The sequence below is a fragment of the Alligator mississippiensis genome, chromosome 4 (genome assembly GCF_030867095.1).
Source record: "Alligator mississippiensis isolate rAllMis1 chromosome 4, rAllMis1, whole genome shotgun sequence".
Lineage (NCBI taxonomy): Eukaryota > Metazoa > Chordata > Crocodylia > Alligatoridae > Alligator > Alligator mississippiensis.
This window is the reverse complement of record NC_081827.1, coordinates 213,850,148-213,874,754: the sequence shown is the minus strand read 5'-3', so window position 1 is coordinate 213,874,754 and position 24,607 is coordinate 213,850,148. Positions and strand designations below refer to the sequence as shown.

Here is a 24,607-nt window from a genome sequence, read left to right as displayed (position 1 = left end):
GTTGTGGTGCAGTCTCTACAACCATCGTGGCTAAGTGGAACTAAGCCACGTACCTTGGTTTTCAGGAGACACTGGAGTCAAACAAAAGTTTCAGCAAAACAGCATGCCTGCCTCCTGTCTCTAGTGGGTTATGGAATAGAGAAAATCCCACACAACTTACTGATTCGTTTGATGGGGGAGTAGTTAGTTGACTGCACGATTTCACAATGATTGCACACTTAATTCATACAACACAATTTTATTTTAAAATTCTTTGCTACGCATATAACACTGCTTAGCTTTAAGAAATACCACAAACATTAAGAATGCAATAACTACATATATCAGAAACAATGCTCCAGATGCACTTCTTTAAAACAATTACAATTACAACTAAAAGTTTAAATTTGAATCAATACTATTATTTTTCATAATATACTTACAATCCTAGAATTCCAAGAAGCTAAACACCTAAATATGGTTTCATTCCTCAGTAGTACGATTTAATGGGTTGGCCTCAACACTGATAGAACTAAGTCCCCTTCCTTCAGTCCCTTTCGGGCGCTCTGCAGCTTCAGCGTGAACTAAGAGATTCGTGTTCACGGAGAGGGTGGTTCAGGTGATCAGTCTGATCCAGCTTACACTTGCGATTCTTCCTTCGTTCTGCAAGTGAGGTTACCTACAAATTGGAACAGTAGGTTACAGTTTTTATTGAGTGAGTTGCTGTCTTGTGCCCCTCCTACCCAAACCTGTCACTACTCCCAAATTTGGGCTCAGATCTTACTCAACAGATTTCTGCTGGGTTTAGTTTCTTTTGTTGATCATTTAATTACTTTGAGGAATTTCCTTTCTTTCCAATCTTTTAAAAGGCTCCTAGGGTTTGATTTCTTGGAATGTGGGATGTTTGCTTAAGGGTCATTTTTAGGTTAACTTTGTTAAAGGCCTCTAAAGATAAAATTCAAGAGTTAAGACTTTGAGCAAAGTCAGGACCTTCCGCATGTAGGCCAAAACAATGGTCTAGATAAGAAGATAAATCTTGTCTTCTTCCTAAACTGGCTAATGGGCAACTATTACAAACATTAAAATATTACATTCAATATGACACCTCCATAATGTAATATAGGCAGGTGCACCCTCCTGCTACAGCCACTTTTCAGTTTCTTCAGGAGGCACATGAGGTCTAATGAAGCATGTGAACAGTTTCATCCCACAATAGCAGTTGTGATGCCAATGTCACAGCAGCCCCAGGTTTCTCTCACTGCAATTGAGAACCACTGCCCTAGAGAGCTAATGCAGGAGAGAGCCCCAGAGTTGTGATCTGTCTGTGCCACTACTACTTTCTCCTTTGTCATATGGGAGCCTGCTGCTTTTGCTTAACTTTCACCATTAGTGGGGCCGCCACTCATTTTTTATATAAGTTTCTCCCCCAGTTCCTGCTTCCTTTCGCTCCCCATTATCAATGTTAAGCAAAGGGGAGTTTTCAGCCTTTACAAGCCATCAGAGCTTGTATTTTAAACCTCTGCAAGCCACCAGGGCTGCACTGCATTTTAAGTTCTTATCAGTAGTTTCTTAAAATCAGTGGCAAATAGTTGCTTCTTTTGTTGACCTCTAAATACTAATGTAGCATATTTGACGGTGGTGGTTGAAAGAGGGGTTATAATTTAGGGGTGCATCGATAAAGAATTGGGGGCAATATTGATGGCTAATTATTAATAAGCCATATCAGCTGGTACCAATCCGATTGCTGATATGCAGCCCGGCAGCTTGAAGAGCAGCATCCAGCTGGTAAGTCGGGTGGGAATGAAGCATGTGAGCAGTTTCATCCCACAGTAGCAGTTGTGGTGCCAATGTCACAGCAGCCCCAGGTTTCTCTCACTGCGATTGAGAACCACTGCCCTAGACAGCTAATGCAGGAGAGAGCCCCAGAGTTGTGATCTGTGTCTGTGCCACTACTACTTTCTCCTTTGTCATATGGGAGCCTGCTGCGGGGAGGGAAGAGATGTGGGGAGGACAGATTGAGGCTCCCCGTGTTGAAGGAGGGAGTGGGGCTGAGGCAGGGGAAGGTGCTGCCAGGGTGAGCCATGGTACAGGACAGAGCTGCAAGCTGCTCTGGGGTGTGCAGCAGGGGGCCTCCAACCGCTATGTGCACCCCTGGGGGAGCTCTGGGGGGCATATGCCCTCCAGATCAGTGTGCAGGGCGAGGGTGGGCTGCCACTGTGGGCTGGGGCCAGGGGCAGTGTCATGCTCTTCCCAGCAGGGGGTTGAGCCAGGACTGCACTTGGGTGGGTGGCAGCAGCGTTGGGAGGGATGATTTGGGGGGGGGGGGTGTTGGTGAATTGCGTGGGGGTTGCAGCCCACCCCAAACCACCCCTCCTGGTGCTGCTGCTGCCTGCCCTGAGTGCAGCTGCAGCCCAGCCCCTCCGCTGGGAAGAGCCTGGCACTGCCCCACCTCTAGCCTGCAGCAGCAGCCCACCCTTGCCCTGCACACAGATCTGGGGGGCACACGTCCCCCCCATGGCTCCCTTGGGGTGCAGGTAGTGGTGGGAGCTGTACCACCTGAACGAGCTATGACTCCATCCTACACCCCGCCCTGGCCATGCAACACCTGTCCCATCCCCACCCACTCCCTCCCTCACCATGGGGGCCTTAATCTGCACACCCATTCCCCTTCCCTCCCTTTCACCCCAACAAACTTACCAGCCCAATGCTGCTCTCCAACCTGGTGGGCTGGCTGTGTGCATGCTGTGGCTGCGCTCATGCACATGGCATTTTTTGGTGGCTTTATCCTGTGAATCACATGCAACTTTCTGCACGCCTAACAGTGCTAATACTGTACAGCTGTGATGTAAAGACTGTTGTTTTAAAGTCAAGTTTTAAGATCCAGAATTTCTTTCACCTGAATCCGGATTTTAAATTAAGGTTTAATAAATAACAAATGCATTTATTTTTTTAAACTTTGATAGTAGGTTATCTGACCTTTCATCTAGCCATTTGCTGACAGTGTTACATTGCTGGCTAATACACATCAATAGGAAGACCAGTAGTTCAAGTTTTCCCTGCTGACTCTCAGTTATTTGTAAATAACAGTTCTGAGACTAGCCCCTGAGGACCTGCTGCTGCTACAACAAACATATCGTTTGAGTATGCATTGCCAAATCCTTCCACTCCCTGTCTTAAAATAAATGTAGTTGGAAAATTTTCAGAGGCCTGAAATAAAACAGCATGATTGAACAGTCATTGGCTCTGTGACTGCTAATACATAGCAGCTTACAGCACAGAAAAATCCTATCTATGTGTTGATGATTCTGTGGTTCATGTTTCACATGTACTTTAATAATAGAGCAACCATGGCCTTCAGCACTGTTTATGCTCATTTTATTATGGAAACAGTTTTACAGTGGAACTGAACTAGTATCTCACAAGGTTTTGCTTTGAGGCAAAGAACAATATTTTTGAGGGTGTCCCAGGTGCTCCTAAGATGTATAATGTATGGGCAGCCCAGAGACCCATGTGTTGTTCTCATTTCATTTGTGCACAAGACAAACCTGACCCTCAATGGGGATACAAGGTGGAATTAACAGGGAGATATTCAAGGGATGGAGGGACCCAGAGACTGTCTTGGCTCTAGTCAAATTCTATATAATGAAAATGTGGAATACAAATGTTAAATGTATTCAGCCTGCAGCACAGACCTCTGACTGGCCCTAAAGATAACTTTTAATGTTTTGCTGGGAACTTATATTGTAAACTGAAGCCAAAGTTAAGCTTCCTTTCTTATAAAAGCAAAGGGTTTGGATCCATTTTATGTTGTACTTAATACTTGTGACCTAAATTACACTGTGCTTTTAAACAGTTACTCTGTAGCATAACTTCAGTGTGGCATGTATATGTTATTCTGCCTACTATTTTTCTAGTAGCAGTTTCATTTTGATCTGAATGCGCTGAATACTATTACTTACTCACTCAGCTGTTTCTTTTTGCTTCAGAAGCTGTTAAATGGCGCCTCCTACCTACCAGCTATACAAAATCGGCTTTACAAGCTTCTACAATAGAATTAGTGCCATGATCTTTGACAGCCAAGTTCATATTAGTTATAATGTCTTATTTAAAGGCAATCTTCAAATGGCCTGATATTCCCACCCCCCATTCTCCATCCAAAGCAAAGAGCCCCTAAAACTTCTGTGCATGCAACTTGACTTTCCCATGTGGATGAGAGTGGGAAGCTGCTACTGAAATGTCTCTCTATTATATGTTCCTTCATTTCCACCCCCCAGGCAGCAGTCTAGCCTTCCCCTGGAAGCTCCGGTTAGGCCAGAGTTCAAGATTCCCTCCCACTTGCTGATCTCCTGCAGCGTGTTCAGAGCCCACTATGTTTAAAGGTCACGAGCCCAGAAAGTTACTAGCTGCTGATTTCCAGCCCGTTGGTGCCCTATTTCCTGTTTCTGATATTTATTGTCACAACCAAGCACAGAGAGCAACGTGGTGAACACAAGTCCTAGAAAGACTCCATTTGAGTGTTTTTTTTGTTGTTTTTTTTTTGGTGGTTTTTTTTTTTGATGGTTGAAGGAATACAGTGGATCCCATTAGTAAAAATACAGATAGGGTGACGGAGCTAGAATGGGGCCTGCAAGTAATGAAAAGAAAGAGCTCAGGTTACCTTTGCAATGTCTGCAGATATGTGAATTGGTGTGTAAGGAGAAAGGACACTAGGCAGGCTCAGTGGTCTAGGTTGTTCATTGCCTGCTTTAGCCAGGGGAGCTAAGACATAGCTAAGCATTGCTGAGGCTGAGAGTCTAGAGTACGGAAACTAGCTAAGAGGTAATATGAATACATTTCCAGCAAGCGAATGAAAAAAACAGCAGCAGAGAAGGACTACTTATGAAACATGTGGTTCCTACCAGATAATAGCCAAGCCTGAGGTAAATGTGAAGAGGCCAGGAGGCCACTGTCTATCACAGGAGCACTGGAGTGATCCTGGATATTGGGGGATGCTATCACAGTCCACATGGCAGTGGGGGCAAAAAAAGAACTCTGTCCTGAGGGAAAATAAAACACCAACTTCAGGAGGGCCAAGGGGTGACTGATGTCTACCCAGGCTTAGGACAACACCCTAGGGAAGCCTTTCACACCCAACATGGTGGAACCAACAGATATTGTAAGGACTCGCTCTTTTCACAGCAGTAACCCCATCCTAACTAATCAAGGGGTACTCAGTACATTAAGGGACACTGACAGACAGGGGAAAAAATGCTTTACTGGAAGAGAAAGCACGTTAGTTCAGCCTGGCTCCCCAGTGTCTGCATAGATCAGGTGCTTCAGTGGGGCTTTTTGGGGCTTTAATCTAAAGCTGATTCAATCAGCTAAAAGCAAAAAGCCTTATTGAAGCACTCAATCTACGCAATGTTGGGCAAGCCCGGTCAAAGTAACACGATGACTCTTCTGGGCATGCGCTATGCTCGGTGTGGGGGTGTACGAAGCTGAAAGTAAAGCACTGCTTGGTTTTTTCATGTCTGTAAGCAGCCTATCAGAATGGGAGGGATACCCCCAGCTGTAGCGGTGTGTGCCCCTCTGCCCCTCCCCAGACTGCATGCAGGGGGGGGGGAGTGCACAGTTCTAGTCCATTTCTCACCCAGATGTTCTGAGGCATAGGGTGCAAAAAGGGGCTTATAAACAGCCTTGAAAGGGAAAGTATGGTCGAGCTGCTGTGCAGTAATCTAAGAATCTAAGGACCTAGCAGACCTCCTGAGGCTAAAAAGAAAGGCCTACAAAGGATGGAGGATGGGAGTCACCTCCAAGGAGGATTATTCTGCACTGGTCCGGTCCTGTAGGGAGCAGACCAGGAAAGCCAAGGCTGCAACTGAACTCCAGCTAGCTTTGAGCATCAAGGACAATAAAAAGTCCTTTTTCAGATATGTGGGGAGCCGGAGGAAAAGCAGGGGCAACGTTGGACCCCTGCTGAACCAGATGGGGCAACTGACAACTGACGCCCAGGAAAAAGCCAACCTATTAAATAGGTACTTTGCGTCGGTCTTTCATCAGCCCCATGGGACGCCTGTGCCTGCTACAGGGCCGGGAAGTCCGGGTGAGGGTGATCCCCTGCCCTCCATTAATGCTGACTTTGTGAAGGAACATCTTGAGAAGCTGGATACCTTCAAGTCAGCCGGCCCTGACAATCTTCACCCCAGGGTACTCAAGGAGCTGGCGAGCATCATAGCCCAGCCTCTAGTGCGGATCTTTGAAAACTCTTGGCGCTCTGGTGTAGTGCCCGAAGACTGGAAGAAGGCCAACGTGGTGCCTATCTTCAAGAAAGGGAGGAAAGTGGATCCGGCTAACTATAGGCCCATCAGCCTGACTTCTATCCCGGGGAAGATCTTAGAAAAGTTTATTAAGGAGGCCATCCTTAATGGACTGGCCGACGCCAACATCTTAAGGGATAGCCAGCACGGGTTTGTTGCGGGTAGGTCTTGCTTGACCAATCTCATTTCCTTCTACGACCAGGTGACCTATCACCTGGACAAGGGAGATGAGATTGATGTCATATATCTTGACTTCAAAAAAGCCTTCGATCTGGTGTCCCATGATCGTCTCTTGGAGAAACTGGCCAATTGTCGCCTTGGGTCCCCCACGATCCACTGGCTGGAAAATTGGCTCCGGGGTCGGACCCAGAGGGTAGTAATTGATGGAAGTCACTCATCGTGGTGTCCTGTGACCAGTGGGGTCCCCCAGGGCTCTGTCCTTGGACCCATACTGTTCAACATCTTCATTAACGATGTGGACACTGGAGTCAGAAGCGGACTGGCCAAGTTCGCCGATGACACCAAACTTTGGGGCAAAGCATCCACGCCAGAAGACAGGCGGGTGATCCAGGCTGACCTGGACAGGCTCAGCAAGTGGGCGGATGAGAATCTGATGGTGTTCAACGCCGATAAATGCAAGGTTCTCCACCTTGGGAAAAAAAACCTGCAGCATCCTTATAGGCTCGGCAGTGCTATGTTGGTTAGCACTATGGAAGAAAGAGACTTGGGGGTCATCATTGACCACAAGATGAACATGAGCCTGCAATGCGATGCTGCGGCTAGTAAAGCGACCAAAACGCTGGCTTGCATCCATAGATGCTTCTCAAGCAAATCCCGGGACATCATTCTCCCCCTGTACTCGGCCTTAGTGAGGCCGCAGCTGGAGTACTGCGTCCAGTTTTGGGCTCCACAATTCAAAAAGGATGTGGAGAAGCTTGAGAGAGTCCAGAGAAGAGCCACGCGCATGATCAGGGGTCAGGGAAGCAGACCCTACGATGACAGGCTGAGAGCCCTGGGGCTCTTTAGCCTGGAAAAGCGCAGGCTCAGGGGTGATCTGATGGCCACCTACAAGTTTATCAGGGGTGATCACCAGTATCTAGGGGAACGTTTGTTCACCAGAGCGCCCCAAGGGATGACGAGGACGAATGGTCACAAACTACTACAAGATCGTTTCAGGCTGGACATAAGGAAGAATTTCTTTACTGTCCGAGCCCCCAAGGTCTGGAACAGCCTGCCGCCGGAGGTTGTTCAAGCGCCTTCATTGAACACCTTCAAGATGAAACTGGATGCTTATCTTGCTGGGATCCTATGACCCCAGCTGACGTCCTGCCCTTTGGGCGGGGGGCTGGACTCGATGATCTTCCGAGGTCCCTTCCAGCCCTAATGTCTATGAAATCTATGAAATATTGATGTGTAATAATTTCATGTGACCTCAGTAAGATAAAGTTACCATTTGTTCAGTTCCTCAACTTTTCTATACAAATGTATTAGGTTAGTTTAAGGGAGGAAATGATGGAGAATTTAAATCTGTGATTGGGGCTAATTACTAAAGTTTAATAGCTCAGTCTCACTTGGGCACACCTGGAATGGGGGTAGGGGTGAATATCACATTCCCAGGAAGATTAAAGGGGAGTTCAGGGCTGAGAGGGGAGAGGTCCAGTCCAAGAGACATGCAAGAAGAGACTCAAGTTGCCTTTAGATGAGAGAGAGTTGTTAAGGGCCAAGAAGATATGGTCAAGCTGTAGGAGGTTAGTTTAACTCCTGTGGTGGATCACTGAATAGAACAAAGCTGAAAGGCTGAAAATAAGAACAGAGAACCTAATGGTGAAGCTGAAAGCTCAGTCCCAAAGGAGGTGGGGTGTTCAGTTGAAACTTTGAGCTTTTATTATAGATAAGCTCTTAGACTGATAACTGTGACACTTAACTTTCCATATGATTAGCTTTGCTCCATCTTTTAACATTGCTGTAGCTTTAGCTTGGCACTTAACATATGAATAATCCTGGGAAGGATAAGTACAACAGCTTTGATATGCCATAAAAAGTGCAATAGGAAAGCGTTGCTTCACTGGAAAGTGTCCTGTCAATTTAGCATTAGTGAAAAGTAGTTGACAGCAGAATGGCTTCCACTGTTTCTATTAATCCCTGATTAAGCATGCATTGTAGTTCTATGACTTCCACTGAGATCTGTTCTCTGTAGGTGCATGCATTTTCCCTATCATCAGAGCTACTGTGAGATTTTTGCACTCTGTGTGCTCCCTCATAAGGCCTACCACCTCTAATTAACTCAGCTTCACTGAGTACAGAACAGCACTGCCTTGTGCCACATAGATGTAATATAAAGGTATATCTGCAAAGTACAAGTCAGTGGTATGTTTAGCAACATCATCTCCTGAGTTGGAAGCTATATAGCTATGTCACTGTAGTGCTCTGGATAGTCTAATCACTTCTGTGAAGTGGGAGTTCATGCCTCAGTCTGGAGCCAGCCCCTGAGAAAGCTCTGCCCTCTGCACAGATCAGCCTGGCTCTTGTGACTGAAGTTCTGTTATGCCTGAGAGAGTTGTTAACCAAGTTCCTCATTCTGAAGTTACAGCCAGTCTTTTAGGTATGGGTGACCAGGTCATTAATCATCCTGACCATCAGTTTGTCTAGATGTTCTGTTAGAAGTCAGTAGAAGAAAAGAAGCAAGGATTTGTTTATAGCAGGAGTGTCAAAGATGCAGCCTGTGGGTCACATCCAGCCTATGGAGTCCCCAGTGTTGCCTCTGGGTCTCAGTTGACCCATGTGGCACGTGCCAAATGGCTCTGCACTCAAGGTATGTGACAAGAACTGCATACAGTGTCTGCTCCGTCTGGTCTGGGATGCAACCTGCATGTGGTGCCTGATCTGGCTGGTCTGGGATGCAGTGCAGTCCTAAACCCGCCACAGCAGGCTCTGAATCCAATGTGCAGCGGATGGGTGGTCCATGGGCCCAGCCCCACACCATTCATGTGGCCCATGGACGAGTCATGTGCTGCTCATCTGGCGTGTGAGTTTGACACCTGGTTTACAGTACTTTGTATTGCTGAGGAACCGTATGCTGCTTCCTTCACCACTAGGTGGAGTTTACTACAAGCTGACAGCTTCATGTGGGTATTGCTTAGTCCAGAAAGCAGATGACAAAGGCATTATATAACCAACACCTGATGGTTGTCCACTGGGATGGGATGGGATGAGTGTCCTAGCCAACAGACGTGGAAGAAAGCATTACTTGCAGATGCTGCTGTGTGAAAGCTCTGTGCCATTAGAATTCAGGAGGACAATTAACGTATGTAATAGTGTGACCAGATTTGGGTGTGCACTGTACAGTCTCCAGTGCTTTCCTTTGGCTTATGCCACCACTTCCATCTGGGTCAAGTTCAGCTACAACAAGCTTCATCTGTGAACTGATCTCATCCAGTAGTGGGACAACAATGGTGCCGTGGTATGTGGTGAAGGATAAGGAGAGCTGTCTCATATATAGAAACACATACATAGTTTTACACCTTCTCCTAAGCTGTTCCCTCCTGAAAGTTTCACAGTGCCTTCTGTTCCTTGCCCATCTGCCTTTGTCAGGATAAATGGTGAGAGGCAGGAACTCTTCTCATTTGTGCCTTGCTCACTATAGGGTGCTCTGCTGGTGCACAGCTTTGTGTAATCCTGATAAGAGAAAATGCTTTCATAATCTTTCAAACTGCAAGAGAGCCCTGGTGGGGCAGAGAGCCACAGCTGAGTTACGCTTCTGTAATATACAATTTACAAAACAAGGTGGTGCTGGTGGTGGTGGTGCTAACCCTGTCAAATGCCTCTTGTTTGGAGAGAAGACATTACCAGGACATTTATTAGAGATACATAGTATAAGTTTTCATGAGCCCAAGCTTCCTTCATCAGCTGTTGTCTTAAACTTAATCTTGGGTTCACAAAAGCTTATGGGTGTGTGTGTGTCTACACATATATACATATACATATATATGTAAAGACATATATGAGCTGTGGTACAGCTCATCCTTGAGTCAAGGGATTACCAATCATGATATAAGTACATATATAGATATATATAGATATAGGGGTGTGTATGTGTATATATATCTGTATACCTAAGTATACAGATACTTAGGTATATACAGTGTACAGTATCTGTATACTGTACTTAAATCCTGATTGGTAACCCCTTGATTCAAGGATGATCTGTACTATGGCTCATATATGTATGTATGTGGGTGCCACGCGGTTGGGGTCACCAGCGCTGGGAGAGGGCCCCCGAGGAGGGATCACCTGCCGAGACGGGAGGCTTGGCCAGCAGGGTGGCCACGGCAGGGACCCTCGGCCGGGCTGCGTCCTACTGCGGGCTCGGGCCGAGCCAGGGGGAGCCGGCGGCGGCCCGGCGAGGGTCCCCTGTCTCTGGCTCAGACTCGGCTCCCTGGGTACCGGCAGCCCCTTGCTGCCGGGGCTGGGGCGGCCGCGGGGGGAGCCGCGTGCGCCGCCGCCTGCGGAGCCCGGGCCAGAGCGGCTGCCGCCGTCCCCGCGCGCCTCGGGGGTGGGGGCGAGCGGCCGAGCCACCAAAATAGGAGCTGCCGCAGCCTGCGGCCGCTTCCAAAGATGGGCACGGGGCGCTGCCTGCTCCCCGGCCGCCGCTCGTGGGCCGCGGGCACCGGCCTGGCCGCCGCTCGCACGCAGCGGGCTCTGGAGCGGCGCAGCCATGGCCCTGGCGGGGCCCGAGGGCTACGCCTACACCTTCCGCGACGCCTGCCACGCGGCGGGCGTGCTGGAGGCCTTCGGCGCCTTTTACCTGGACGGCTCCTTCACAGACGTGACGCTGCAGAGCGCGTGCGGGGCGCTCTTCCCGTGCCACCGGGCGGTCTTGGCCGCCGGCAGCGCGTACTTCAAGGCCATGTTCACAGCCGACATGACAGAGAAGTCGAAGCAGCAGATCAGCCTCCCCGGGCTGGGCCGCGCGGCGCTGGAGGCCCTGCTGGACTACGCGTACACGGCCCGGGTCCGCATCACGGCGGGCAACGTGCAGGGCCTCCTGCGGGCGGCCGACCGGCTCCAGTTCGCGGCGGTGAAGGCCGCCTGCGAGCGGTTCCTGCTCAGGCACCTGGATGCCGCCAACTGCCTTGGGATGCACGCCTTCGCGCAGCACCACCGCTGCCCCGAGCTGGAGAAGGAGGCGAGGAGGCTGCTCCTGTCGCGCTTCGAGGAGGTGTGGCAGCAGGAGGAATTCGTGGACGTGAGCGAGGAGACACTCCGGTTTGTTCTCTCCAGAGACAATCTCAATGTCCGGAAAGCAGAGGCGGCCATAGAGCCCGTCGTTCAGTGGGTAGCGCACGATGTAGAAGCAAGGATCGACTGCATCTATGAGCTGCTGGGCTGCATCAAAGTGGATTTAGATGAAACATACCTGAGGTCGGCCTTGAGCCTGCAAAAGAAATGCCGGCTCAATGGTGACAAGATAAGGGCTCTCATATACAACGCCTTGAATCCCAAACCAAAGGACACTTGCAAAAGGCCCACGGCAGTTATGTATGTGATCGGAGGGTACTACTGGCACCCTTTAGCAGAAGTACGTGTCTGGGACCCTATAACCAATGCCTGGATCCAGGGAACAGACATGCCAGATCACACGCGGGAGAGCTACGGGGTCACTAGTTTAGGACCCAACATTTATGTAACTGGCGGTTATAGGACGGAGAACATAGAAGCTCTTGATACAGTATGGGTATATAACAGTGAAACGGACGAGTGGAGAGAAGGCTGTCCTATGCTTAATGCCAGATATTATCACTGTGCAGTTACCCTGGGGGGCTGTGTCTATGCCCTGGGGGGTTACAGAAAAGGAGCTCCAGTACAAGAAGCAGAATGTTATGATCCACTACAAAAGACATGGGTTCCCATTGCAAACATGATCAAAGGTAGGTAATCTTTCTGTATGCTTGTCTCAATAGCTGCTCTTTTTCATTGCCTTTCTGTAATCTCCACACACACGTTTCTGGTCCAATCCAAAATCTACTGAAGTCATTTGGAAGTCATACCATTAACTTTGACGGTGTGGGCTTTGGTGCAAACTTTTGGTAGCCAAACTACTATAAACATATGAACTCTGTGCTGAGGACCATATGCAAAAACACCACATTCTGCCTCTCAGGAGAGCTTGTTGGCATCCCTGCTAAGTTGGCAGCATTACTTCAGATTTGGGAGGTAGTGCCATGCAGAGTGGGCATGGGGTGTCTCAGTGCAGCTGTCCCTAGTGCCATATTGTGCTGGTACCAATGAATGTATAATCTATATGAATCTATATGAATGTATAAGCAGGACGTTCAATTTTAATGTCCCCTTCCTCATGTAAAAGTTCTGTGCAAGATAGAAAGAATATAGAGGTTGCTGCTTATAGATAGCCCTTCTGGGGCTGAGCAGACCCTCAAAAACTAATTTTTTGAAAGCAGAAACTGTATTCCAATAAAACAATCTTAATATCTTTATCTGGAATATGCTGTACTGAAACACCACTTAATTTTAGCTCCAATGGACATTTACTACTTTGGATCCAAGCGGCAGTTATGCTTTATCTGAAAAAAAATGTCTATTAGACTACCAATTTCTAAGCAATATTTCAATATTAAGCATTCCAATTAATTTTAGTCATGCTTCTCTCATTTGAAAGTTCTTTTCATGTAATTTGTTCATATTTCTATATACTATCTCCCTACAGTTTGTAATGGCCTCTTTCTTGCGAGGATGAGCAGCACCAATCTATTATTCAGGCTGCCAAACAACAGTTTTGCTTACTAATGTTTAAAAATTGAATTTTAACTATTGCCTAGAGTAAATTATATTACTTTGTTATAAAAAATACCGTGAATAAAATATCAAAATTAAATTACTGCACACCGGTTTTTAAATTAGTGTCTGAAAAACACCTAGAAAATGGATAACGTTAACAACCAGTACAAATCGTTCAGTCAATTACTCTGACATCCATGTCTGTTCATGTCAAAACATTACTGTTTTTGCTAATTTATAAAGCGGTATAGATGTTGGAATTGCAATGTTTTGCCTTTCAGTATAGATGTTTTATGCATTTTTGCATATAACTTTTTTGGAACATAAAAATATATTCTGTCCTTCTTAATATTATCCATTTTAACTTGTCAAATGCCACTTTCTTTTATGTTTTCCCCCCTAAAGGTAAAGTCAATAGGGCTCCATATTGTTTACTTCCTTGATTGTACAATAACATCATAACAATGCCACTTAGTGGAATTAAAAATACAGTAGTAAAATAATCCTGTGAGGTACTGATCTCTCTTTAAATTTGTTCCTTATAAAAAAATTATGATTTTAATTTCATGGAAATTTGAAGGTAACATTTTTTGCCAAACAAAATTCCTAGAATATAAAGATCACACACCTTTTGTATGGGCTGAAAAGATGGATTTGTATTATTTAGTATACTATGCAATATGTAAGGTATGCTTTGTGTTTTTAATTTGCTTTGCTATATATTAATGAGTCTAGTTGGCTTGCCACTCTGGTGCTTTTGTTACTTGTTTATTTATGTACACAAAAGTATAATTTTATGCTGAAATGTAAATTAACGGGTATCTTTAAACTTGCATTATTAATGGCAGTGGCAGTAAGTATTCTACAGTCTGAAGGTGTGCTGTGAATTTAATACTGTAAATAGGTGTTGGAAATGCCACGGCCTGTGTCCTGAATGAAGTCATCTATGTAACTGGAGGCCACTATGGTTACAGGGGAAGTTGTACCTATGACAAAATTCAGATTTACAATTCAGGTAGCAATGAATGGAGCATAGTCACCACAAGTCCACATCCAGGTAAGCACAATCATTTCACTAATAAATACGGAATTTAACTCTGTTATTTTTTCTTGTAAATTTTAATAATTGCATATTGTTTCAGACTGCTCTTTTATAAAAAAAAATAGCTTAAGTGGTAGTCCATTCCAAGTTACTGTAAAGTGAACAATTAACAAAATATTTAATCGATTAGCCATGAATAGTGTAGTATAAAAGTGATATACATATTATAAGAGAAGAAAGTAAGAACTGAATTCAGAGGAAACATTTTGAATATATTACCACTATCACTCTTTAATTCTATTTTGAATGGTTTTCTGTGCACATTTTTGGGAGGGGAACATATGAATTTTATGTGTGTATCTTTGTAGTTAGCAAAGATTTGTTTACAGAATTTTTTAACAATATTTTAAAATAAATGCCCAGAGTGTACTTAAATCTAGACCATAGTGGGAAACAGCTTTTCTGTCCCACAAAATGTTTTGAGATTTAAAAAATGTTCCTGTTCATCACTCTGAGCCTTCAAAACTTGAAATGGAGAACAACCAAGGGCCCACTGGTCAGAATACTCACTTGGCACGTATGAGATCTAGGTTCAAGTTTCTGCTCCCATTAGTATTTCATTATCTGCTAAAAGAAGAATAGCATCAACAAGAGAAACCCATCTAGGAATACCTGGGTAATTAGGGCACAACTGTGGGTAACTGAAGTTGAAGGGGCCATCCACTTAGTTAGAGCAGGGCCTTGGACCTGGGTGGCACATACCATGCGATTACTCCAGTCAACAAGTTATTTCAAACACTGGGAACGTACTGCCTTAGTGTATTTCCAGAGAGCAATTACATACCCTCTCAGCTTTTCTTTGCTAAGAAAAACAATTCATGCTCTCATAGCCTCTTTTAGTTGCACACAAACATGGACTCTTCATTCCCCTGATCATCCTAGTAGACCTTCCCTGCTTCTTTCATTTTGAATGAATCATTCTTGAATATGGATGATCCAGACTCTACATTGGTGCCTTGTACAGTAGTATTAATCCTGCCCTGTGTGTACTGGAAATATTTGACCTGATACATCCTAGATCTTTGCTGCATCTTTGTTGATACGTGCTAGATCTTATTTGTCTTTCTAATGGCCGCATGACATTAGACCTGTGATCAACTAATACACCCAGGTCTTCCTGCTCCCCTGTAATTTCAAATTGATAGAAGTAGCCCCTTTAGTAGGAATTCTTGCAATTAGCCTTCATGCTCATGACCTTGCACTTTGTAGTTAAATTCCATTTGCATTCTTTCATTCCTCAAGGTCATTCAGTTCTTCCTGTTTGATATTTTACACACAAAGTCCAGTAGTTCTCTAAAAAGAGAAAGGACCATAACTCGCCCTCCAAATTCTTGGGAAAACAAGTGATTAAATCTAATCAAATTCCACAAAATATTAAAATTATTTCAATAATTATTCTTATCTGATCTGAATGTGAACTTGAACTCATCACATTTACCTTCTATTCATTAACCTACAGCTTTCCTATTGAATCAGTGGACCAGGAGGAGGAGTAATGGGGGGTTTAATTTCTCATAGGATCAGGTTCCCTTCCATTTATATATTGACATTATCATCACAGCATCTGAATATGTTCCAGAAATTCAAGAAGTATATACCTGATTAATATATTACTAGAGAAGGACTAGATTATTAATATATTGCCATCTTATAAATGTAGTACTACAGAAGATTACATAATTAATATATTCAGGCAAGGTTCTTTGAGTAGATGTGATATCTTTTATTAGACCAACTGCGTAGTTGGAGAATTTTTTTTCCAACCACTCAGCTGGTCTAATAAAAGATATCACATCTACTCAAAGAACCTTGCCTGCCTATGTCCTTAGGCCAACATGGCTACAACCAAAAACCCAGCATCATTAACATATTACACTAGTGTCCCAGAAAATTCATTCACTCTTATGCATTTAGCACTGGTCCTTTACATGAATTGCTACCTGGCAAAATAGAAATTCTCGAGCATATTTGGTACCAGAATCTACATATTAAGTTTCAAAAATAAAATTTTAATTTGAATCCTGTTAGTGATGGAGATAATATGTAATACAACTGACAGTTATTTGAGTCTGCAGAAATATAAATTGCAATACTACTAAAGGGAGAATAACTTGGAAAAAAGGAAGAGATAGGAGAAGTAAATACTGGTATTGCTGGAGGTTTGGCTTTGGAATAGAACAGCAATAAGACCACAAGTATCCAAAAAGCATAAACACCAGTAAGGAAGACGGTGTTGTTATGTCTCATTCTAACTAAAGATCATAATAGCTCTTATCCAGTTCTCATCAATAGAAGTATTTTGCAAAGAAAAGTCTGTCTTTCTGTTTTACGGATGTGGAAACTGAGAAACAGATGAAGTACTTGCTCTGAGGCCTTGTACAGATATTCAGTTTCTCCTAGGAGAGTCGCTGGTCCCAGGAGAAATCATGAATGTACAGATGTTCAGGCATTTTCCTCCCAGACTAAAAATGGCTGCTCCAGGAGAAAAATAACCTGAGAACAACTATGGTTAAATCACTCTCAGAAGATCTTTTCCTTGGAGAGCAAATGTCTATACGTGCTGTAAGTCAACCATCAAGCTGCTGACTGAGCTGGGAATTACATCCCTGTTCCCTGACTCCCAGTCCAGCCTACTGCTTTCCTATGATGCACTGGATTGAAATTGAGAGAAAATTAGGTTTCTTATCAGGAAATAGTTTTGACAATGAAGCAGGATTGTGGCATGGTCTGCAAGTGGTGGAAACCTCAGCATATGGCCATTGTAATCTTGACTGGAAATGGGCAAAGAAAATGAACCATAGGGAACATCAGTGAATTGACAGGGATAGAGTAGGTGCCCATCTATCTCTACTTTCTACATTTAGCAACATATATTCTTAAGAGACTATCTCTAATGATATGTGATCACATCTATATGGTAGCTTTTTTGATGCCTTTAGTCTTCCCCAGACCAAGTATAGCAGAAGTTCTTAAGGTTTTTCCTTGAACCTGTTGGACTCAGTGAAGAAATTCCCAATGACTTCAACTGAGATCAACACCCCAGTGTTGTCATGTTGCTGCAGTTCCACTCCCTAGCTAATCTTGTTTCAGAGTTCACATAATTTTTCTAAATTAAACTACTTTCCCTTTCTCTCTTAAGAATATGGATTATGTTCTGCTGCATTACAAAACAAAATCTATCTTGTGGGTGGACAAACGACAATCACTGACTCCTATGACCCAGAAAAAAAGGAATGGAAGCAGATGGCTCATACAATGGAAAGACGGATGGAATGTGCTGCAGTTGTTATGAATGGGTGCATCTATGTAACGGGAGGATATTCCTATTCAAAAGGAACATATCTACAGAGCATTGAGAAATATGATCCTGAATGTAATCAATGGGAAGTAGTGGGCAATCTGCCTAGTGCCATGCGTTCACATGGTTGTGTCTGTGTGTACAATGTCTAACAGGATCTGATTATTACATTTCTGTTACAAGAAAGAAGCATATAGTCTCCATACCAGTACACGTTACCTCTCAAACTATATATTTTAAGATAAGCTAATGGTTCACATTCAAGCCTAAATCTGTAAATAAACGTTTATTTATTTAAAGTGGCTTAGTGTAATATAGATATATTGTCATGCACTTTCATGTAGGGAATAAATTCACTGGTCATTCTGTATTGTAAAAGTTTACAAAACCTTCTTATAAAATGTAAGAAGTAATGTAAAATTACTAATGTGTATTAATTAACCACTAGAGGAAAATGTAGTCTAGGTTTTGTCACATTGCTAATAGGCTTTAAAATAGAAAGACGTAGCTTTTCTATGGACTAGGGGGTTTCAAATGAAATGAAGGTAGTAATGGTAATGTTTAGTGCCACAAGCTGATTGACTTAAGACATTAGTTGCCTGTTTTAAAATCCCTTAGCAAAACAGAGGAAAAATGTGTCTTAGTGTTCTAGGAATAGGGCAATGCTCTACCTCTGTAGAAAGGCACTTAGGGAACATGAGAGATGTTACATTTCTTCTGTAATAACCCATCTGAGAGATTCAGAAATACATATTGTTGAATCCAGATAACCCTTTTTGTAAGAATAGTTCACATGCATGTTGTGCGCGGGAGGGAAGGAAGGCTTGCAGAATTCTAGTAGCTCTCTTGTGACATAGATATTTACATTACAGCTACAAACCAGATTTTTATTTAAAATAGCTCTTTCATTACCAAGGTTTTCCAAAAGCCTTAAATTGCAAATTAACTGTTGGTAGTGCTGTGAGTGAAGTAAATGCAGCAACATTAGGAACTTGGAAAAAAGCTTGGTGTATTTAGAATTCAAAGCTGGCCAGGGCACTGGATTTTATTAATTTATTTTCTGAAAGCAGCATGGGGGATCTTTATATTGCCTAAGGAGTTATCTGAAGTGGGCAGAAAGAAATCCCATGTTGGAAGGTAGAATTATTATTTCCACAATGCAGCAATGCTGTGTCAGCACCAGGGATAAGGCAGAATCCAGGCAAGGGGGTTGAAAAGATATGAACTACCAAACAAGCCTTCTTCCAAGTGAAAGGTGCCCTGTCAAATGTCTTAGGGAATATATATATAAACAGAGATTTCTTAAATCGCATTTAATTTATTATGGATTGCTGCTAGAGAGGCACTTCCTTTTTTTTTTTTTTTTAACAGTGTGCTGTTTCGTTGTGTCTACCATGGGACATTAATGTGTAGCTTGTTTTTAAATATTACTTGTACAGCAGTTATGGCAATGGGCTCCTAAAGTCTTAAGCCCCCCCACTCCCCCCCCACACATATCCACCACATTTTCTTCTAAAATAGTGTCATTTGTATCTGTGCACCTTACAACAAGCAAAAAAACCCAAACCCACTATCTTTTAGGAAAAAAAATCTCTTTCTTCAGTCTTCTAAAGCCACTTTCTTACAAAATGAAGAGTTCCTTCTCTCAGAGCTGTCAGGGATTTATTACTGGTATTTGTAAGACACTTCTCTTTTTTTCTTTCCCCTTTTTGTATAATTCTCCCTGCTTGTTGCATTTGTTACACAAAACTCTTTGAGTTTTGATTCAAGACTTTGTTGCACATATGTTTCTGTTTTGCTGTTTGTGCATACCTCCTTTAAAATGTATACATCATGCATGCAGGGAGGAAATGGATACGCTAAAACTGAAGTTGTGCTTATTCAACATTCTCAGTGGAGAGGTAGGTAATGATCTCAATATAGTTTGTTTATACCAACTAAACTCTAGAGAGACCTGAACAATGGAAGAGTCTAGTTCTGTGGACTGTGGTCTGTGGACTGTGGTGGCTAGATGAATTAGCACAAAGAACAGTGAAGGGCAAAACACAGAAAAAACTTACAGATGAAAAAATGTCATATCACACTGTCTTCTTTCTTAAATTACTTTCTTCTCTCCTTTTTTTCAAAATTATTCTCTATATTTAAAAAAGCATATAAAATGAAGGAGCAAGATCACAAAAGCATTAAGACAATATGTACGTTTATAGACTCACAATGTCAAACAATAAACTCAAGCATGTACCTCACTATAGAACATGCTTTGGTGTAGTTTCATATTAAGGCAGTACTGTGATTAAAGCACAAGACTAGCAATCAAAAATGCTGTTCCTTACTCTGTCACTAATTTGCTAGCCAGGTGACCCTTGGCAAGTGTGTGATTTTTACTGATCTCAAATTAACCTTCTCTGAAGCAAATAAAGATAACTCACTTCAGGTATTTTGGAAAAGTATGAGCAAATCCACTGAACTCAAAGGGAATTTTGCCATTTTTAATAGGAACAGGCCCTAATTTTTTGTAATTTTTTTAGGGCTATAAAGTATTATACATGCACAAATAGTTAATATTAATGTGCCAGAGCACCTTTGGGGTGCTCGCTATGTGCCAGGGGCTGCAGTAGGCTGGGGCAGAGCCCAGCAGGGAAGGCAGCCAAGTGAAGTCCCCCCAGATCTCATTCTAAGGGGGGAGGTGTGTGGCGGAGCACTTTTGGGGGTGCTCACCATTTGAGGGCTCACACAGGCTCTGAAAAGAGCCTGCTTTGGAGGAGCAGCAGAGGAAACCTTCCCTGGGTACCATTTTAAGGGGGAAGGTGTGTGGCAAGGCACTGTTGGTGCCTTCCACTTTAAAACCTAAGCCAAGCAGCCAGCAGGTGCCTGATTGTGGCAGTCATTTTGGATTCAGGGCTGCCTATATAAGCAGAGCATTTTGCTCCTGGCAGAGGAGGCAGTAACATTACTTAGTTGCAAGTCTTCATGGATCATTCGGGAGGCAAGGGAGGCGCTGTAGGAGATGGTCAGGAGGTGCCTGGTCCTGGGAATGACCTAAAACTGCACCCTGCTGGGAGTGGGTGGCCTGGTGGTGCTCTCAGTGGTGCGGGAGACCCCAGGAAATGCCAGGCCAGTTATCACCCTGGTGAAAGGTGGGTCGGGGTGCCTTAACTCTAGCCCTCATCTTTGGGTGGGTTTGTGTAACATCGGAAGTAGTGGGGGGCCAGGCACGGCTGCGGCCACCTGAGCTCTGTGGGGGGGTGCAAGACCCTGAAGAAATGTAGTTGGGGCCAGGCATGGCCAGGGCCACCTGAGCCCACCGGGGAGGGAAGCCCTGTGGCCCCAAGTGAAGGGGACAGATGAGTAGCCCCAATGAAGCGGGGGGGGAGAACCAGAGGGCTGAGAGCCTGATAGATATAGAGAGAGCACAATGGCATGCTGCTCTGGGGAGGGGGGAGGAAGTGAGAATCCCCGTGAGACCCTGGAGCACCAGTCATGGTGAGTTACCCCAGCTCCCACAACTGGGTGAGTGTTTATACCTAGTAGGGGCCAGAAGGCAGACCCCAGAGATAGAGTGGGGCTAGAGGCTCAGATGCCTGAGGCAGAGTACCGTTGACTGATCAATGCTCGGGCCAAGACCAGAAGGGTCAAAAGGGCCAGGGGTCCACTGCGAGGGACGCTCAGAGCCAAGGGCCTGGGGTCCTAACTGGCCTGGAGGTGAGGCCATGGCCTATGTAGCCAAAGGTCCTGGTGGGGGGGACCATGCCTGAGAGGAGAAATAACTTTGGGGAGCTAGGCAGCCCAAATGAAGGTGGAGTAGGCTGCCTGAATGGAGGGATCAAAGAGGGGTCCTGATTGGATTATTCTGGGGCCCAGTGTGGGGTTGGTGAGATTAACATTGGTGGATGCCATCTGTGAGGCATGGGCTGCAGTGTAGGGTAGGTACAGAGCTGCAGATAGCGCCCCCTGGCATCAGGGCATGAATGGGTAGCCTCCCGCCTTAATTAACATCTTAATTAAGAACAAGGCATGGCAGATGAGCCAAATGGGTGGCATGCCCAAAGGCAAGTGGGGAACCTAGCACTGTGGCTAGGTGGGGAGCCCCACTTTGCCACAACTAATACTAGGTGGTGCTACTTCCTATAGTTCATGTTTGTAACATGTCAATCAGATTTTTTCTGATTAACTCTTAAATTAATATTGGGCAGAGGCACTAATATGATTTCACTGACAACACAGGGTTTTGCTTCCTATCAAAGAAGATGCACAGTTTATTAAAATTTAAAGGTTAATTACATTTTTAAGCACCCTATGCAATAGATGCAATGCATTTTAATATTAATAAATAGATTAATGTGACCATTTAATTTATGAACGAAGTCTAATTTTACTTATTTGGGTGTGGAGGAAGCGTTGGTTATGTGATCAAAGTTCTTGTTTTAACATTTTACTTTTTGAAGAGTAAAGAATTAGAATGACATGATCTAAAATCAAAGTAGTTATTAAGTTAGTACTGGTATGTATTACTGTATTTAACTACAGTCTCATTAATTTTGATAAATGTGACACCCATGGATTTGGTAATAGAGATGTGTTTAAAACTTTTTTCTAGAAAATGTAAAATGTCACACTATTTAATAAATTCAGTTGTAAAATAAATTGTTGTGCAGGATTTTTTGTCTCAACTAAAAAGCACAGTAGAAGCAACCCTCCAAACTCATTTTGTGCATACCAGGCGTTTTGCCACAGAAATTTTCCTCTCCTTGTATATACGCATTATCAAAACGAAGCCCAACTTTTCTTGCTTCTGCATTAAAGAGTATAATGTCTTTTAGAATACCTGGTGAAATAAAATTAATTACTTGTTATTAAGACCTAATACACTTTTTAACTCTACTACTGCTTTGGAATCCATTTTCCCCATCCTCCTTTGGATTGTCAGTAGTCTTCCAGCACTATTAGTAATAGTGCTGGAACACTACTGATGATCCAGTATTACTTAGACTCATTTATAATCCAAGACAAAATTAGGCTGTAGAACCTAGAGGCTTTCTCCTTTGGGAAGTGGGGAGAACTGTTTTTAGGCAAAAAGTAGAGATACAACAGGATGATTTCAACTGACTATCCTGCTAGAGACCAAAAAATGCCTTTTGAAGCCCCCATCCTTCAAAATGAATGTGCTGAATCTTATGCATACAAGTAATCCCCTTAAAATCAAGGGGACTGCTCAAGTGCTGGATTTTGAGCATGCTTAAATTGTGAAACTGTTTGGCAACCCAGGTCTAAATAAATGATCTGATTACAGAAATCTCACAGGAGTGCATTTGCACAAGAATGTAAAACACAGGGGTGTCAAACATTGGAGCCCTGTGACCTGGCTTGTGGATCTCAGACCAATAGTGCAGTGTGCAGAGTTAGCCTGGCACATATGCTGGACCTAATGCCACAGGCACCGCATGCAGCATGGGAGGTTTGGGGCACCAGACTGCTCTGGCTCTAGTCTGGACCTGGCTGTGCTAGTGCCAGCACACAGGGAAAGTCTGGTAGGGCACCACATGCAACTTGTGTCCCATGCTGCTGCCCTAAGCAGTCATGGCCCATCCAACCCATGGGCTGTGTGCAGCGCGTGCTGGCCCTGGCATTGGACTGGCCCTGTGTCCTGGCTCCAGCATGTAGTCCTTATCTGGCCTGCAGACCGGCCTAGTGACCCTCACCTAGTCCACAGAGATGGATGAATTTGACACCCCTGCTCCCTACTTTGTGTATTAAATTAAAACTACCAAATGTGTTTGGTTAATTTGCTCCAAAATTGACTGAGAGTCTTTGTGACAAAATATGATTAAAAAGGTAGGCAGTAAACCTATGTTCAGATTCTTCTTACTGTGTTTTTTCTGTTCATATTTGGTCAGTAGTCTTCATGCAGAGTTTGGAGGAGAGTGGGCAGATAAGTTTCTCTTTCAAGCAGGGCACCAAAATGATGCAAATGGCTATCAAAAAAACAGAGAAATCAATTGTATGTCAAGTGGCTAAGGTAAAGACACTGTTTTTCTTTCAGTTGCAGCCATTTCAGGTGCTACCTTAAACAACAGTAGATGCAAGTTTCAAACAGCACCTGAATTGGACAACACCATTTAATATTTATTGTCAAGCTAAGTGAGCTGTGTTTGACCACTAGAAATCATCCACAATCTCTTTTCAATTGGGGGAAAAAAGGGAAGTCATGTTTGCTACATTGGATTTGAACTCCATTTACTCTGTTCATGTTGGCAAGACCTCATTGAATTAAAGCTAATGTTGGAAGAGCTGTATTTTACCATAGAAAATTAGGGTTGTAAGGGACCTCAGGAGCTCATCTAATCTAAGCTCTTGCTCAAAGCAGGACCAGCCCCAACTAGATAATCTCAGCCATGGGCAATGTGTAGGGGGGGGGGGCATGCGCCCCCTCGAGATTGGCTCTTGCTGGCTGGGGAGCAGGGATGACTAGTGAAGCGCTGGCTGGTGCCCCTGATTAGTGCCAACTGGCACTGAGAGGTGACAATGGCACTGTGATTGCCTGCTGGCAGACCCCCAGACTGTGGAGGCAGCAGTCACCCATGATCCCAGCCAGGGCTTTGTCCAGCCTTAACCTCCACGGATGGTGATTCCGCCATCTCTCTGGGTAACTTGTTCCAGAGCTCCACCACCCTCCTCCTGAGAGGCAGTTTTTCCTAATATCCAGCCCAAACCTCCCTTACTGCACTTGACTTCAGCTTTAGATTAGGTAACAATTGTTCCTATTAGTCTCTGCTGCCACTTCAGCACTTGAGCTGTACACAAGCAAAGGACTCCTCCAGATCTTAAGAATACTTGCACCTTAGCTCCCTTCTCCAAGGAACTGCGCTGAACTCTGAACTCGGAGGAGCCGGGGCGGCTGTATACTGAGGTTGGCTAATGAGTAACGACATTTAAAGAAACAAACGGACGATACTTTACTCCTTACTTACCCCAGAGAATATTAGGGGGACTGTATGTGCCTCTCTCTTTTATTTTTAAACTAAAAGCAGAGCGTTTGAATCTCCCGCTGTGTTCATGTCATTCCCTGCGCAGGGAGACGAATATGAGAGGATGAAACGCAACTTAAACAACAGCTTTAACGCGAAGTAACGTTTCCGC

General features: G+C 44.2%; 1 protein-coding gene and 2 long non-coding RNA genes across 4 annotated transcripts; 1 reads left to right on the top strand and 2 right to left on the bottom strand.

Annotated features, from left to right (window-relative positions):
* Positions 1–222: 222 nt before the first annotated feature.
* LOC132250397 (uncharacterized) lies at positions 223–11,166 on the bottom strand. The gene is made up of 2 exons (XR_009462104.1): positions 11,080–11,166; positions 223–658 (listed from the first exon to the last, which is right to left on the bottom strand). It is a non-coding gene; the product is annotated as an uncharacterized LOC132250397 (long non-coding RNA).
* KLHL23 (kelch like family member 23) lies at positions 10,819–22,114 on the top strand. The gene is made up of 3 exons (XM_006268864.3): positions 10,819–12,202; positions 13,975–14,127; positions 17,312–22,114. Exons 1-3 carry the CDS (start codon positions 10,990–10,992, stop codon positions 17,620–17,622), a joined length of 1,677 nt encoding a protein of 558 aa, XP_006268926.1. The 5' UTR covers positions 10,819–10,989; the 3' UTR covers positions 17,623–22,114.
* On the bottom strand, positions 11,619–24,567 carry LOC109281375 (uncharacterized). Of its 2 annotated transcripts, none has more exons than XR_002087996.2 (4): positions 24,439–24,567; positions 23,337–23,442; positions 14,683–14,739; positions 11,619–11,709 (listed from the first exon to the last, which is right to left on the bottom strand). It is a non-coding gene; the product is annotated as an uncharacterized LOC109281375 (long non-coding RNA). The 2 variants fall into 2 exon arrangements; XR_002087997.2 differs by having other exon boundaries at positions 14,683–14,736.
* Between the last annotated feature and the right edge of the window lie 40 nt (positions 24,568–24,607).

What these genes read in the sequence shown, in the direction of transcription:
- KLHL23 (XM_006268864.3), top strand. Translation starts at nt 10,990, where the DNA reads ATGGCCCTGGCGGGGCCCGAGGGCTACGCCTACACCTTCCGCGACGCC. An exon ending in CATTGCAAACATGATCAAAG is followed by an intron (nt 12,203 to 13,974) that starts GTAGGTAATCTT and finishes TACTGTAAATAG; the next exon opens with GTGTTGGAAATGCCACGGCC. An exon ending in CACCACAAGTCCACATCCAG is followed by an intron (nt 14,128 to 17,311) that starts GTAAGCACAATC and finishes TTCTCTCTTAAG; the next exon opens with AATATGGATTATGTTCTGCT.